At 41.3% G+C, this 17,158-nt stretch overlaps 1 protein-coding gene across 2 annotated transcripts in view; it reads right to left on the minus strand.

Moving 5' to 3' along the window:
• TMTC4 (transmembrane O-mannosyltransferase targeting cadherins 4) overlaps positions 1 to 17,158 on the minus strand; it is a 64,725-nt gene that overhangs the window by 36,124 nt on the left and 11,443 nt on the right. For both annotated transcript variants that reach the window (XM_047861884.1, XM_047861876.1), the window contains exons 4-5: positions 16,488 to 16,704; positions 10,347 to 10,434 (exon numbers count right to left, since the gene is read on the minus strand). In XM_047861884.1, coding sequence (XP_047717840.1) covers positions 10,347 to 10,434; positions 16,488 to 16,704 — 305 coding nt within the window. The remainder of the gene's footprint in view (positions 1 to 10,346; positions 10,435 to 16,487; positions 16,705 to 17,158) is intronic.

A 17,158-nucleotide genomic window follows, 5' to 3' on the forward strand; every position in this document is an offset into this window, starting at 1 on the left:
GTTGGGGTGCCTGGGTAGCTCAGTCAGTTGAGCTTCTGACTTCGGCTCAGGTCATGACCTCACAGTTCGTGGGTTTGAGCCCCACATCGGGCTTGCTGCTGTCAGCCTGTCAGCTCTGTCCCCTTCTCTCTGACCCTCCCCCACTTGCACTCTTCTCAAATAAATATTTAAAAAAAAAGTGTAGTTTCCCTTATAAGGACATTTCCTTTTTAATTTTTATTTATTTATTTTAAAAATGTTTATTTATTTATTTGGAGAGAGAGAGAGCATGTGAGTGAGCAGGGGAGGAGCAGAGAGAGAGGGAGAGAGAGAATCCCAAGCAGGCTCCACACTCAATGGGGAGCCTGACTCAAGGCTCAATCTCACAACTGTGAGATCATGACTTAAGCTGATATCAAGACTCAGATGCTTAACTGACTGAGCCACCCCGGTGCCCCAGGACATTTCCTTTTTAAAAAAGGATTCTGTAACAAAAGATCTTGCATGGAAATATTCTATTTAAGCACCCCAACACCACTGCCACCACCACAAAAAAAAAAAAATCCAGACAGAAATGTTATGTGAGTAGATTTTTTTTTCATTTTCTGAAAATGCTGGGGATTCTAGAGGTTAGCCCAAAATTGCTTGTTAATAAACTCAGGCAGTTAAAAATTGCCTAGAGCTTTATAATACATACATTGCATCTATAAAGAAAGCTAATGAGGTTATCAAAAAGAAATACATCCTTTGAAAGAGATTTTTTTTTGACTAGTTAAACCACTAATTTCAGAGTACTCAATGTTTTGTTCCCTTATAAAAAATATTAAAAACCTCTCTTGAACTACAAGTTTCTGTGTAACTGCTGTGAGACCTTTCTTTGAATTTATGTTCAGATCCAAAAAGAACAAAGACCAGGTCACGTTAAGCCTTGAGTATAAACAACAAACAGCATCATTATTTGTATCCAATAAATGCCGGACTGAACTTTTACCACAAAAGAGCTTTGATTCTCAGTGGGACACTTAAAATATGTGGCATAACACGAGCAACTGTCATCACCGTCATGATAGTGTGTTTACCACGTGTGCTCACTAGTCAGCTTTTTGTAAAATGCACACTGACGAGGCAGGGAAAACAGAGGAGTGACTATTTCTTAACGTAGCTCAAAGTCCAAATGAAAAAATATACACCTGGATATATGAATGTCCATTAGTATCAACCTCTCTGCTCTGTTGGACTGAAGGAAATTTAATAGAGAGTAGATGAAAGAAATTAGCAGCATAAGTAAAACTACCATGTGATCCAGAAATTCCAGTTCTGGTATTTATCCAATGGAAATGAACTCACTGTCTTGAAAAGATATTGCACCCCACATTCACTGCATTATTTATAACAGCCAAGACATGGAACAATCTAAGTTCATGGGTGAATGAATAAAGAAAAACCATTTTTTATATACACACACACACACACACACACACATATATATATGCACATACACATTCTATATACATAAAATACTATATGTATTATATATATACTATAAAATATACATTATACATATACTATAATACTATGTAATACTATATATATTATATACACACCATATATTACATACTATGGTATATTACTAACACTATGTAATACCATGATATAGTATAGCATATTACACTATAGTATATAAAATACTATAAATATATAATATATATAAAACACATACCGTGTGTGTATATATGTACATATACACAGTATAAACAAAATGGAATATTACTCAGATGTAAAAAAAGAAGGAATTCCTTCCATTTGCAACATGTTTGGACCTTGAGGGCACTGTGCTAAGGAAAATAAGTCAGATAGAGAAAACAAATACAGCATGATCTCTCTTATGTGTAGAATTAAAAACCAAACAAACTCCAAAATAGAACAGATAGGTGGTTGCCAGAGGACAGTGGAGGTGGGCAAAGTGGACAAAGGTGGCCAAAAGGTAAAAATTTCTAGGTATAAATCCTGAGGATGTAATGTATACCATGATGACTATAGTTAACAATACTGTAATGCATATTTAAAAGTTGCTAAGACAGTAGATCTTAAAAGTTCTCATCATAAGAAAAAAAAATTGTAACTATATATGGTGACGAATGGGGAGCCTGGGTGGCTCAATTGGTTGAGCATCTAACTCTTGATCTCGGCTCAGGTCATGATCTCACAGTTTGTGAGTTCAAGCCCCACATCAGGCTCTGTGCTGACATTGCAGAGCAAGCTTAGAATTCTCTCTCCCCCCCTCTCTCTCTGCCTCTCCCCTGCTCTCAATCTCTCTCTCAAAAGTAAATAAATAAACATTAAAAAAATATGGTGATGGATGCTCACTACACTTACTGTGGTGATAATTTCACAATATGTACAAATATTGAGTCATTATTTTGTACACCTAAAACTAATAAAATGTTATGTCAGTTATATCTCACTTAAAAAAAAAGAAGATGCACATTTCAAGGAAAATAAAGAAATTAATAGTACAAAGGCCACAGTCATCAATTCTGTATAAATGCACTATGATAAGAAGAGAATACTTATTGAGAGCCCACTGTGAGGTGTGCACAGGAAGGAAAAAGTTAACAAGGAAGTATGGAAAACTAGAACATTCCACTCCTTGAGTATTCTGAATGCCGAAACCTTTATTTTAATCAAAATATACTGGACCATAAGCCCTTCAAGGCATGGACTTTCTAGTTTTTGTATCCCCAACACAGGACACAGGGCCTGGTACAAAGGACACTCTTAAGGTTTGGTTAATTATTGGTGAAAGAATGGATGACAAAAATTGATAAGCCTGTGTGCTATTTTATATTTTAGAACAGAATCAGAAAAGTCTTATCATGGATGCTTGACCAGAATCACTTTTGCATATAGGGTTCTTACTGCTTCTTCTCTATGATGGTATTATTAGTTTATGAAAGTCTTGCTCCTCTTTATTTATTTTTAAGAAGGAGAGAGAGAGAGAGAGAGAGAGAGAGAGAGAGAGAGAGAGATTGATTCAGACTTAAGCAGGCACCACGCTCAGTGCAGAGCCTGACACTCAGGGTTGATCCCATGACCCCAGGATCATGACCTGAGCCAAAACCAAGAGTCGGACGCCCAACCAACTGAGCCACCCGGGCACCCGTGAAAGTCTTGCTCCTCTTTAAAAAGACTCTTACCCACCATAGGTATGAAGCTGAACATTACCATGCTGTGTAAGGATTATTCCAGAGAGTTCTCTATAAACGTAGATTCTATTCTTAGTATGTTTAAAAAGGAGTATGAAAAATCTGAAACATAGAAAAGTGGCTGAAAACACAGTGTCTCTATCAGCAAAGACTAGGAAAGGCTCTACCAGACTTGGTGGGGATAATGAGACAAAGGGGGATTCGGGAGTGTGGAGGGGAGGAGTGGCTGGCAGAGCTGAGGGGGCTGTCTGATGTGAATGGAGCAAGTGGGCGACAGGGCTGGGCATCCGCTCACCAGCTCACCATGTCCTGCCCTGCTCTGCTTGCTCCTGAGATTACAGCAGGTGGAGCTCAGGGCGCAGAGCCTTGTAGGGGAGGGATCAGAGAACTGCCTTACGTTTTGGAAATGGGACTTTCCCCGGGGAAGCTAATAACTGAGTGTAAGTCCTTCTCTTTCGAATACAGGTTGCACTGCCTCCGGACCCGCAAGGAACTTGGGAGGCAGAATTCAATCATACCATCCATACTCCGTGATGTGAAAACAGTGAGCAGGACTGAAAATAGCAGTGAAAACAGTGAGCGGGACCTGAAAACCAACTCAAAATGATGGAGAGTGCAGCTTGAGAGATGGGTGTTTTCAACCACCTACTTTAAACTCCCAAGGGGAAAAAATGATTATGATCTGTAATGCAAAGCCTATGTGGGCAGGTGGATACAGTCAGAGGACAAAAAGGACACAAAAGACCACAGCCAAGAATAACTGGCAGGGTTAAGACACTGAGACTGGATGTGTGGAGAGGGGCAACCTCATAGCTTTATATTTTCCAATGACTAAATAAGCTGACAGAGACTGTAGAAGGCCATTCACTTCAGTCTGGAAGCAGGGCCACAGGCCTCATTTTCATTTACCCTTGCCTTTTCCTGAAGGGGGTTCAAGTGAACAGGAAAACAGATCCTGGGAAGGTGGGGTGACCTGTAGACAAGAGGTCAACAGAAAACCTTTTTCCTAATTGATCCATCTGTCTTCTGTCCTAAGGAACTTCAACCTAATGAAAATCTACTCAGATTCTTAAAAGGCTCTCCACAGAAGCCACATTTATCACTGCTATCTGTGTGCAAACATGAAGTATTTCCAGGTTAACTTTCTTGAAAACATTTCACATGTAACATTAAAGGCCCAACAATCTCTTTCCATTTTTAAAGCAAACACAACAAATGTCAAAGGAATGCTACTGAACCAAAAAAGAAAGATCATATTGCTACTACTGTTAACACAGTTCCATCCATACTGGAATATACTTCACCAATTTCTCAAGAATCAATGTATTAGTTGAAAAGCCATCACACGTTAAAACACTTTTAGCTTTGGTATTAGTTTCCAAAGGCTTTATTAAAAAATTTATCTTCTGTAGAGATGGCTCTTGGAGATAATTTTGTAATTTACAAATGAGTTTAACAGAGATGCATATGTCAGAATATGTACATTTGTGAAATGAAGGCGGGGGGGGGGGGAGGTAAATACTAAAGGAACCAGGGAAAGAATATAAGATGTCTTTAGTTTTTCACCATTCTCTGAGAATAGTCCACCCTAAAGGAGGCTAATAAATGTATCAGTTCACACTTGATAGAAGAACTGTTAGTCTTCTGATAGTTTTTCATTAATCCACCCAAGTAATCTTTAGAAATAGTGAGACGTTTTATTCTATCTCCTAGATTATGTGTCCCACATGTTAAAATCTATCAACATTTAGTCTTTTCTTCAAAAAAAAACTTCTGATGTCTTTGACAGGCATTCAGTATAGGGAATGGAGTCTTTAAGGGAGGGATGTGTTAAAATTAATAAAATGATTGATTCTTCATTACAACTTTAGAGTTGTCTTTGATAAAGGCCAACAGATTTAATTTTTAATTTTATTTAGGAGAAATATGATGAATAAATTATCCTCTGTAATTACAAATGCAGATTTATTTGGCAACTTAAGAACGTGAAGTACCACTGTCTATAATGAGCATAAGAGTGAGTAGAAAATGGACTCTCTCCCCCTCTCCCACTTTCCCATTCCGATTGGGTCTTATGGAAAAGCCACAAAATGGTACTCAATGTGCTATGAGGCTGGGGCAGGTGCACTTGTCATCCTACTGCTCCCCCTACCAGATCCCCGGGGCCATGTGTATCTTAGGAGTTTTATGATCACCATAGGTGGGGAGATACCGACCCCAGGAAGAGCTGGACACGCCTAATTGCTAAGTTAACTTTCAGTTTCAGGAAGAAAAGTTACCACCAGTATTCTCTGTACTTTAAGCTGTTCTGTTCAGTTGTCCCCAACCTCTGCTCTATCAGAAACATGGTGAGTCAGGTGGTTTTATCTCAGTATGATAAAATAATGGTAACAAAGGGGGGTGCAGGGTGTTTGGGTGTAACCAAGTCCTCAGTAAGCATGGTGCAGTCTGGGGCCACTGGGGTCACCCTTCTGCTGTGTCTCAGCAGAGCTGCAGGTCTGAGACAACTGATGCTCCAAGACATAATCTGCCCCATGTTCAGTCTATACAGGATGGGGTGGAGGAGGGGCAGTGAGTGAAAAATCTCACAGGCCAACTCCAGTCCACCCTTGGGAACTACGGGTAGTTTCTATATGGATGTTCTAGGTACAATGCGTAGAACATCAAAACAACACAGCTTGTGCTAGAAGAATTTACAACCCTGCCTAAATCTTTTTGTAGAAAAAAAAATAAGGTTTAAAAGAAGTCTATTGTTCATTTTTTGAAAAAGTCTATTGGGTACACCAATGTTCAAAGCAGTACTCACAGTAGCCAAAAGGTAGAAAGGACCCAAATGCCCACTGGCAGATAAATAAATCGTAATATATACATACAATGGAATTATTCAGCTTTGAAAAAAATTCGGACACCTGCTACTACATAGATGAACCTTGAGGGTGTTATGCTCAGTAAAATAAGCCAGACACAAAAGGACAAATATTGTATGAATCTACTTCTCTGAGGTACCTAGAACAGTCAAACTCATGGACAGAAAGTAGAATGGTGTTCTCCAGGGGCTAAGGAAGGGGGAGCAGGGAGTTGCTGTTTAATGGGTACAGAGTTTCACTTTTGCAAGATGAAAAAGTTCTGGAGATGGACAATGGTGATGGTTGAACAGTGGGAATATATTTAATGCACTGAACTGGTACATTTAAAATGGTTAAAATGGTCAATTTGATGTTACGTGTATTTTATCACAAGAAAAATAAGGGAGGAAAAGTCTATGGGGATTTAAATAATGTAACTAAGTCTTTGTTTTGCTAGGGAACTCCCACTAATATACAGGACATTAAAATATCACAAGAATCTGGTCCTTGGGTCATTTTTACCTTAGGATAGCACTTTTTGAAAGGCAAACTGTGTTAGAAACTCTTTCAGAATCCTGAAAGCAAATGTTAAGGTTAAGTAGCCCCGCTGACACTTACTGTGGGGATGGACACCACCTGGGAGTTGCGGGGAGGGAGAAAACGAAGGAGATGTCGTTCAACCTTCTAAATGGTTGTCTTCCAAACACACAGAGACCTCAGGAGAGGCAGAACCTCAGGCCTCAGGGATGGTCCCACGTCATTAACTACTGATTTGTTTCGTGTAAGGTTGAAAGGAAAAAAATCCTTAGAAATGGATTGTCTAGATGTCTGAGATAAGCACAATGTTTTAAAGATTAAAAAAGCATGTCATTAAAATCTGTTGATGCTTAATCTGGTGACTCACCTGGCCTTTAAAAAGAAAACAACTATTTAAAAACAAAAACAAAAACAAAAAACATCCAAAGTGGAGGTATGGCAGTAGGGACCCTTATATCCCCCTAATTTAGCTCGAATAATGATCGACTTCTGGCCAGTCTGGCCACATGCTTCCTGCCTCCCCTCAGATTAATTTGAAGCAAATCGCAGACATTATACCATTTCATCCACAAATATTTCACCATGAGTCTCTAACAGAACTGTTTTCAAAACATACCTGTGATGCCATTATCATGCCTAATAATTTACCAATTTGTTAGTAGAACTGAATGTACCTCCTGGCTATTTCTTTTTAAGTTTATTTATTTATTTCAGTAATCTCCACACCCAATGTGGGGCTTGAACTCATGACCCTGAGATCAAGAGTCACACGCTCTTCTGACTGAGCCAGCCAGCTGTCCCCCTCCTGGCTATTTTTAATGATGGTTTTGATAAGCTTTGCCTCATTGGTCCAATGAGTACAGGGAAGCAGAGGAACACAAGGCAGCTGCTGTTGGCTTTGAAGTGAGTTAGACTCCAGTGTGAACCCAGTTCTGCCATAAGTAGCTGTGTGACCCTGAAAAAGTTACTTAAACTGTCAGTCCTACATCTGGAAAAATGGGGAAGTAATTCCACAAAGACTGTTACATACTTAAATGAGAAAGCGTGTATATATATATATACATATACACACACACACACACACACACACACACACACACACACACATAACATACACACATATACATGTGCCACTAGATATAGCCAATAAATGGCAGCTATTATATTAGCAGCAAAGTCATCTATGTTTATAAGTAAAAAATTTTCTTCTGGAAACCTGTATTAATCATTACTAAAAAAAATTTGGAACCACTCAGATGGTGACAACAACCCTGAAAATCATCTGTCTCAGACATTGGCAAACTTTGCAAAGGACTGGGCAGTAAGTGTCTTAGGCTTTCAGGCTAGGTGGCCTGTGTCGACATTATGGAACTGACTCTGTAGGGCAAAATCAGTCCCAGACAGAATGAAAATAAGTGGGTGTGCCTGTCTCAATAAAACTTTATATGTGGGCACTGGAATCTGAATTTCATGTCATTTTTTATATGTCACAATAGGTTACTATTGGTTTTTATTTCCCAGCCACTTAAAAATGTAAAAATCAGAGAGCCGAGGAGGAGTCAAGCCCAGGCAGCAGTGTAAAGGCTGGAAGAAAAATACCTCAACAGTGCCAGCAAGCTGGGGCCAAATCCCTGGAGGCTCCAATCTTGCCTGTCCTCCAGACCTCTTTCCAACTCCCCTAGCAGCTGCTGGGGGATCCAGCTTTCCCCCTGGGTGCACCCCTCATCTTGTACCACAACCAGGGGATCCAGGGTGTTCACCCCTAGGTCCCTACCCACCTCCTGTTCCTGGCATGCCTCCTGTGAATCCCTTGGCACATGGTATGGTAGGACCAGGTATGGTGATGGCCAAGAAGATGCGGAAGAAAATGAAGAAAAGCTCATAAAAAGACACGCAAGCACCACAAGCATGCCAAGCATTCTTCTTCTTTCTCTTCCCTTTCCTCCAGCAGGGACTCTGACTAAATACAGGACCTGAACCCTTCCCTCAAGCCTCTCAAGTTCCCATCAAGCTTCAGATGCCATCTTGTACTGGGGAAAATTAGCCCTCCTCCCTCACCCCCCAATCAAGCCTTACTCTGCTGTTCAGACCTGACTGGCTGGGGAAAATGGGACAAGAATGACCATTGGCTAGGGGTGCCTGGGTGGCTCAGTCAGTTGAGTGTCTGACTCCTGATTTCAGCTCAGGTCATGATCTCACAGTTTGTGAGTTTGAGACCTGCATCAGGCTCTGTGCTGATAGTGTGGAGTCTGCTTGGGATTCTGTCTGCTCCCTCAGTCCCTATCCTCCTCCCACTCTCTTTCAAAATAAATAAATAAACTTAAAAAAAGAAAGAAGAGAATGACCATGGGCTAGCAAAGACCGTCTTGTCACTACTTGGACGGAACTTTTAGCTCATGAGTTTAGCAGGAGAACAATTTTTTGCGGATGGTGAGACCTTTGAGCTAAATGCTGAAGACAAGTTTAGGATCTGTAAGATATGATTTTTTTTAACTTTCTTTTGTAATACTTGTGGTTGGAAGGTGTGTAAATTTAATTATGGAAAAAAAGAAACTACCATTTTTGAAATGGTAAAAAAAAAGTTATAAAAATAATTCTTAAAATTTGCCTGAACACGTGATCATTAAATTAGGTAGCAATGGCTCAACGTGTATTTTGGAAAAAAAAAAAAAAAAACCAAATCATTCTTAGCTTGCAGGCCACATGAGAAGAGCTAACAGGCTTGATTTGGCCCATGGGACCACCCTGACTCCTGCCTGCCTGCCTGCCATTTACCAGCCCTGAGATTTCCATGTCACCAGCCCCAGCACACAAACATTATGAATGAGTGGTTTGCTCTTTGTGATCAACAAGGGATTAATTCACAGAAGGTACCAAAGAACAAGCATTAGTATATGACAATAACAGGAAAGTCCTGGACCCTGGACCATACCTGAGCCTTGAGAAATTGTGGAAAAACTTCAAGGAGGCCAAGGTACTGAAGATATTCCAGAGGAAATCATCCTTGGAGCCTTCCCTCTTTTCACTTCACCCCAACCCCCGACATAAATCATTGATTGTGACACATAAGGAGAGTTCTACAGTCCATAAACTTCTAACTTCTTCAGATACAGAAACTGGACATGTAACTGTTGCTGGAGCTGGCAGGTATGACTACTACATAAGCCAAGTTCATCACACCCAATGTCTATGATCGAGCAACCTGGAAGGTATGACTTGACTTGGGGATGACTGGAGTCCATCTAATGAGCAGAGCCATACAGGGATTCTCTGCGTCTCAGTAAGTGCACCTGCTATGCTGTCCCAAGACATTCCTCCATGCCTCCACCCCGACACACATACCCAATGACTCATTTCAATTCCAGCAACAATGACTTTCTTTGTAAGTACTAATAACACTCCAATGATTAAAGCAAGAATTTCATAATCCAGTTACCTATCCACAGCTAGTCATCTGTTCCAGCATTTTTGGTTTTTTTTTCCACTGAGAGGTTTTAATAAAGAATAAACAAAAGTGCTTCCCCTACAATTTTACTGCCAATAAAATTACAAAAATCAACCACGACTGTGTTAGTAAGAGCAGAAGCTCTTGGTTTCACCACTCAATAGAATGGCCCCGTGTGAACGCTAATGTATAAAGTTTGTAGTATTAAAAAAGCAATGGAGTAAACACATATCTAAAGAGAGACTTTTTGACCCACATCCTCGCAGAGTGATAAAATTATATAAATGGATTAATTTCCCATCTTAAACATAAGAAGGCAAATGTCATGCTTACTTTCTCTAAATGCTTTACAGTAGCCAAGGAAAGATAACAGAAAGAACAGGGCACCCAGGAGGTCTGCACGGCCGACAACACCAGCAACCTTAAAAGAAGGAGAAGAAAAATAGATTTAGGTAAAAAAAAAAAATTTTTTTTAAATCCTAAATGTATAAAAAATTTCTTAGAAACGAAAGGCAAAAACCTTACTAGATTCTTCCATCTATTAAAATAATCTGTGCTGACTACACAGCAGCCCTGTGGTCTTATCTTATGATTGGTTTTTCTTTTCCCTCTTTGGTCTAGGACTTGAGCTAGCTGCTCCCAAGAGAGCGGGACTGGCAGGGTCGTGCTGATGGCCGTTCTGGGAGCAGGACACAGTCGGCGATGCACGTGGGCCATGAGAGCTCTGTCACAGCACACCGCACCCTAGAGCCCAGAGGCCTGTGCCGCTGATATCCCCAAAGTGGATTTATAATTGGAAAATGTTATCAGCTCAAAGGGCATAATATTTACTAAAGAAAATTTGATTGGAAACATGAAGGAAAGCTGGGAAATTAATGTTGCAGGTCACTGGGCAAATAGAGAAAGACACAGGAACAGTGGTTCAGTGCTACCTCTGCCCCTCCTCCTCCCTTCGAGACCAAAACTTGGGTTAACCCGGAAAGCAGAATGCTTCAAAAGGGATTGAGAAATAAGATGAAAACAGAATAAAATGTCAACCATCTCTTTCTCTCATGACTGCCCTTCCCTTCTTTACCTTAGTGATAACAAAGCAAATGTGAAATTCATGTCTCATGTCACATCCAGTAATTGTTCTCCAAGCGTCTCCTGGCAGAGAAAGACACACAACTCCACTCAGGAGTGTGGGTCTAGTTAATGTGGCACGCTCTGCTAACGAACTAGCACCTGGATGTGACACGTACCAAATTCTCTGGTATTCTCTGGATTCTCTAGGTGTCACCCCAATAGCTGGTAAGTTTATCTTTTCTTAAAGGACAGATACTATGATTATGTGGGACAGAATAAAGACTATGCTATAAATGGAGAGAAGAGACTATACAAAGAATATGAAAATGACTACAATTACATTCGATTCCCAAGTGTGTGGACAAGAGATGGCTATTTTAGCAGCATTCCCATGCTACCCTGCTAGATATGAAACGCTGAGGGTGATTTTCCATGCTGATTGTTAACTCCTGACGGCAGTGCGTGTGGCATCCCAAGGAGTCACGCAATCACTAGGATTGAAGGGGCTGAGGAATCCGACCTGTGAATGCCACCCACGTGAAAAACACCTCCCAAGAAGGAAGCTAAGGACAAACAAAGCTTCAATGGATCTGGAACAAGTATGCCAATATGCCGGAGGGTTGAACAGTACAATTAACTTCAGGAACGAAGTGAGTACGCAATGAGAGTTCTTGAATACTCCAGCCTGCAACTCACTCAATCAGGGACACAGTAAAATCAGGGATGCAGGTAAACCAAACAGAGCTGGCACACAGTAGATGCTGCTCACGGTTAGCTCCCTGCATGACTCTTGATAGGTGCTTCCAGAAGCATGGGGAGCAGAAAGAAACAAAGGGCATAGGAGCCCAGGGTGAGGCAGGTTTTGGCTCCATAGCACTGTGGTGACAAAGAGAGCAGGGGACCACCCCCACCCCCCAGGACAATGAGAGGGAAAGGAGGGGCATCTTCCTTCTGAGACTACCTACAGGGGCTGAGGATGGCCCTGAATCCCAAACCCTTACAGAACAGAAAATTATCCAAACCAATGCAGAGAAGCTTATCCAAAGTGGTCCCTAAGGCAAGGGACTCAGGGGAAGCAGGGAATGGGGTTGTGAGGGGTCAGAGAACAAAGTTTCTTCAAATGAATGAGGGAAGGGTAGTGTTCCTATAAATACCAGGGATGGGGTGAAAACAACCAGCCTAAACTACTTATTATCTAGGTAGCTAAGGTACATTTAAAGATCTACACTAAAATGAACTTTTAAACCTATATAAACTTAAAAAATGTTTTTAAAGTTTTATTTATTTTTGAGAAAGAGAGAGAGAGAGAGTGAATGAGCATATGAGCAGAGGAGGGGCAGAGAGAGGGGGAGAGAAAGAGAATCCCAAGCAGGCCCTGCACTGTCAGTGCAGAGTCCGATGCGGGGCTCAAGCTCATGAACAGAGAGATCGTGACTTGAGCCAAAATCAGGAGTCAGACACTTAACTGACTAAACTATCCAGGCATCCCATTACACAAATCTATTTAGAAAATAAACATTCGTTGGGTAACTGGTGAAAATACTCCCAAGTCTTTAAGCAATGTATGTACATGACATTGTCTGACATAAATAAAAACACATTTTAAAAGAATGGCTGGTGTTTTAAAGCAAAAGAGTTTTTAGTCCTTACAAAGAATTTTTGACATTATAATTAAAGAGAGACTTCACAGAAAAAAAATTTAAGGCTATCCAAGGAGGGAGGCACTGTGTCCAATTGTTTGGGGAATTGACAACAGTATGGAAAGATATTATTTTCCTTCCCTGTTATCTGTGGTATGTATTTTCAGGCAAAAGTCTTTACAAAGGCTATTTTTTTTCTTACAAAGGAAAGGGAACAGACTCTTCCACCTTAGATATGCCACTTTGGCATATTGATTATCTTGAATTAAAGGTACTTGAGAAACAGCGAATACTAGATGGACGATCTGACCATCCTTTATCCCACTGAAAGCAGGAAATAAATCTCCCCTGTGAAAAGTAGCCCCCTTTTATCAGGAGTGTAGAAGGTATCCCTACCACCAGAAGTAGGGAATTTAGGGCTGGAAAAATCTACATAAACAGCCCCTGTTACTTCTTCACTAATTCACTACCCCAATCTCACATCCCTTTGTCTTACCAATTCTTCACAAATTTAGAAAAGGTTCCTGCTTTGGTCACTTCTTTCAATCTCATACTTTTATGGGGCTCCAGAAATTAAATTTGTTTTTCTCCTGTTGATCTGTCTTATGTCAATCTAATTATTAGGCCAGCCAAAGAACCTAGAAATGAGGAAGGGAAAATTTTCCACCTCTACAGAGATAACCTGGAACACTCACATCAGGGTTTTCTAGAGAAATCATTGCAATTCCCTCAAATCCATAGAGCAGGTGGTGTATTTGCATAGGGATGGCAAGAAGGAATTAGAGGAAGGGAAAGGGGGAATGCTTCTCCACCTAATTCCTTCAGTATTAAACTTTGGCTTCATACATGGACAGAATTCCTAAGGAGGCCTGAGCTTCCCTCTTTGATACCAAATTCAGGCAACTTGAAATCCTTACCAATGCTCCGAGGAAAAGGAAAATCTATGGTGGCACTAGTGTCCCCTGGGCCTCCATCCTGCTGGCCACAGACAAGAGCAACCCTCCCTGATGACTGGTCTGTCGGAGGCCTTATACACCTACGAACACCCTGGAGTGATTTGGGGTGGCATATTGGAAAACGAGAGGCATTCAGTATTAGTTGAGAAGCAAATACCACTAATTACAATTATTTCATTACCAGTTGGGGAGCAATAGGTGGGAAGACTATAGGGTGACCAACTCATCCTGGTTTGCCTGGGACAGTCCCAGTTTCAGAATGGAAAGTCCCAGGCCGCAGAACTCCCTGAATATGGGGCAAACTGGATGGCTGGTCACCCTAGAAGACCGGGAAATTTAGGTTCTTATTTGCAGTGGACAAAAACATCCTCAAAGTTAGTATCAAGAAGGCACAAAACACATAAATGTTAATACAAAGAAATTTATATTACTAAAACCTGGAGGGGCCACATTGCTGTTGCTTTCCCTTAGTAAATGAAAACAGAAGCACAATGACTCCCACCCCCGAGTCCTCATCCTAGATCACTGTTCAGCTGAGCGGCGCTGCGCCAAGGACAGTCATGCAGGACCCTGGCCCAGCCTGGAGCCCGAAGCCCAGGGCTATTCCCCCAGCACTGGCCTGGGGGCTTCGACAGGCTCTCTTTCCACCTAGCTCCTTGGGCCCTGCTTTTTGCTTATTTTTACAGCTGTGTTAAATGGAGAGTGGGGGATGATGGGTGGGTGTAGATAGGAGGAAACAATATTATTGGCCACGACAATGAAAGATGAACATACAAATAGTCTGTTTTAAGAATGCTAATTTTGGGGGTGTGTGGGTGGCTCAGTCGGTTAAGCATCCAACTCTTGATTTCACTCAGGTTATGATCTCATGGTTGTGAGATCCAGTTCTGTGTCGGGCTCCATCCTGAGCGAGTGTGGAGCCTGCTTGGGATTCTCTGTCTTCCTCTCTCTCTATCCCTCTCCTGCTCTCTCTTTCAGAATAAATAAATAAACATTACCTAAAAAAAAAAGAATGCTAATTTTTAATGATCCATAATTTTTTCTTGCAGTTTGAGTTTGAATGACTTTGATGGAATGGAGGGGTGGGGGAGATGAAGAGATTTTTCTCAAAAATTCCCTACTCTCCTATAGCTAGATTTCCCTTGGCTTCTTTTTAAATACTTCAAATGCAGAATTTTAGGGTTAATATGTTCCCAGATTGCATTTACTGGTGTGTGTGTGTGTGTGTGTGTACATCCAGTTACACTCGCTGGCATTTCAAAATTTTCTATAAACTAACTTCTCAATATTTAAAATCAGAATTTTAGAAAAGTTTCTTTGGTTAATAACTCAAATATTTATTTTGCTTTAAGATCACACTAAATTAAATGAGGACCAAAACTGTAAATCAGTACTTCTGCCAGAAATTCCCTTTTTTCTGACCAACCCGTACACTATTTCTGGGTCCCAACAAACACTTAAGCCATAAGGAGAAATCACATGGAAGCAAATTCTAATTTGGTTACCGTTACATATAAATAGACGATAACGAATCTTTTACCACAGTTTCCAGATTGTCAGTCCTCTGAATTTGCTAAAGTAAAACATTATGATAATTTTTTTAAAAAAAGCTATGAAGTAATAAGATACTAGAAGGTTGTGATAACAACTCTACAATCCTCTTAATACCAAAGAACAAAGAGTTTAACAAAAGCAGAACACTAAATTCTGCTCAATATTTTGAAACTCACTTCAAGACACTCAATGTATTCAGTTAAGTGTGGGGGTTTAAATACACACGAAATGTAGAAATCTATTGCAGAGAAGTAATAAGGAACATGTAGTATTATACACGCAGGTACTTCATTACACAGAATGAATGGCTAAAATCAAATCTTTTACCTCAAGCACACATGCAGACTTTTATTTTCAAAGGGATCTGTGGTGGGTGGGGGTAGGGTGGCTCCTGAAATCCCCATACATCTGGGTAAATCCCAACACAGTTTGTACCGAATATATCCAGCAGCAGCTCCACGGAATACAGGTGTGGCCCACAGGAGAGCAGGTTACAGCCCTGTTAGGAGCTGCCCCGTCACCTGGGCCAAGCCCTTCAGTGGGAGAATAATCCAGGTAGTGAAGAGTGGGGGGTGGAGGGGGGTGCAAAGCAGGTGAGGAGAGCTCCTGACCAATCCCAGCAGAGATTTCCAGCATAACTCCAAGTGTGCCCTCATGCCCTCAGTGTGAGCCTGTGACACCAGGTTTCAAGTTCCACCCCGACATCTGCCAGCTATGTGATGGACCTGAGGAAGATGTGTTATTTGTCTTCCCAGGCCATTCCTCTGCTGTAAAGTGGCCCGTCCACTCTCCCAGCAGTTCCATTACAATTACATTAAGCACGAGAAAGTATTTTGAAAATGAGACAGTTCTCGGTGAAGACAGGAATACTGCGTCTGACCCTTTGCTGAAGACGAGTTCTTAGCTTCTGACCTTCAGACCCCCAAACCAGGTGTCTACTTAATATTTAAATATTCAACACCTACATATGCAACATTTACCCTTTACAGTGTAGTCATATAGAGGAAACAGAAAGTATCACCAAAGATCACACCATGATTACGAAGTCTTTGCCCACCTGGGACTCTGCATCTTTCCTAAGAGAGAAAGACCTGTCGGACCTACATAGAGTCATTTCAAGCATCTGGCAGCGTTTAGCACCATATGCTTTCTACAGCAATAAGACCATTCAAGGGCAGCCTACTTTAGGGAATGAGCCAACGTACGAAAGGCTCCTTGTCCTGACACAAGTACAGAGGCCACGGACGGACACTACTTACACACTCAGTGTGTACCGGATGTGCGGCGAACAGCAGAGCGGCCAACAGGGAGGATCTGGGGGCCAGGTTCAACCGCCGGCCTCTACTGCTGTACTGCAGGCCGCCAAACAGCACGGAGAAGACGTCCACCATGAGGACAGAGATGCCGCCGTGCAGGAGGATGTTGACCACGTGGAAACTCATGGGGTAGAAGCCTCCGGACAAATAGTAGTTAATCCTGTAGTGAGCGAAAGGGGTTCATACCAGGTGCGCAGAAGTGTGCAAAATAAAATGCAAAGCATCTGAAGGAAGAAGGCTGGTGACTGACAGTGTTAAAGGGAGGAGATGTAGAAAGGGCAAGAACATAACTACTGGGGGAAAAAGAGCAGATAAGAGCATGTCAGACAAGTGTGGCAGAAAACATGTGGAGAGGAAAAGCAGAAGGAAAGCTAAACAATTTCTTAAGCCCTAAAAAGGCAAGATTGCCTCCCAAGATGATATGACACAGCACACCTTACTCTTGGCTACCCCACAGGGACCTGGATTGAAGACAGTCACGTAACTTGCTTATCCAAAAAACAAAAAGTACTCCTTGGTAGTTCGTCCACCAGCTTTCCGTCCAACAAAACACATTTCTGACTGCTTTTCAGTTACCAGCAGTTCTAATTCATCATTTCTGTGCTTCTGAGAGA

Source organism: Prionailurus viverrinus, chromosome A1 (assembly GCF_022837055.1).
Source record: "Prionailurus viverrinus isolate Anna chromosome A1, UM_Priviv_1.0, whole genome shotgun sequence".
Classification (NCBI taxonomy): domain Eukaryota; kingdom Metazoa; phylum Chordata; class Mammalia; order Carnivora; family Felidae; genus Prionailurus; species Prionailurus viverrinus.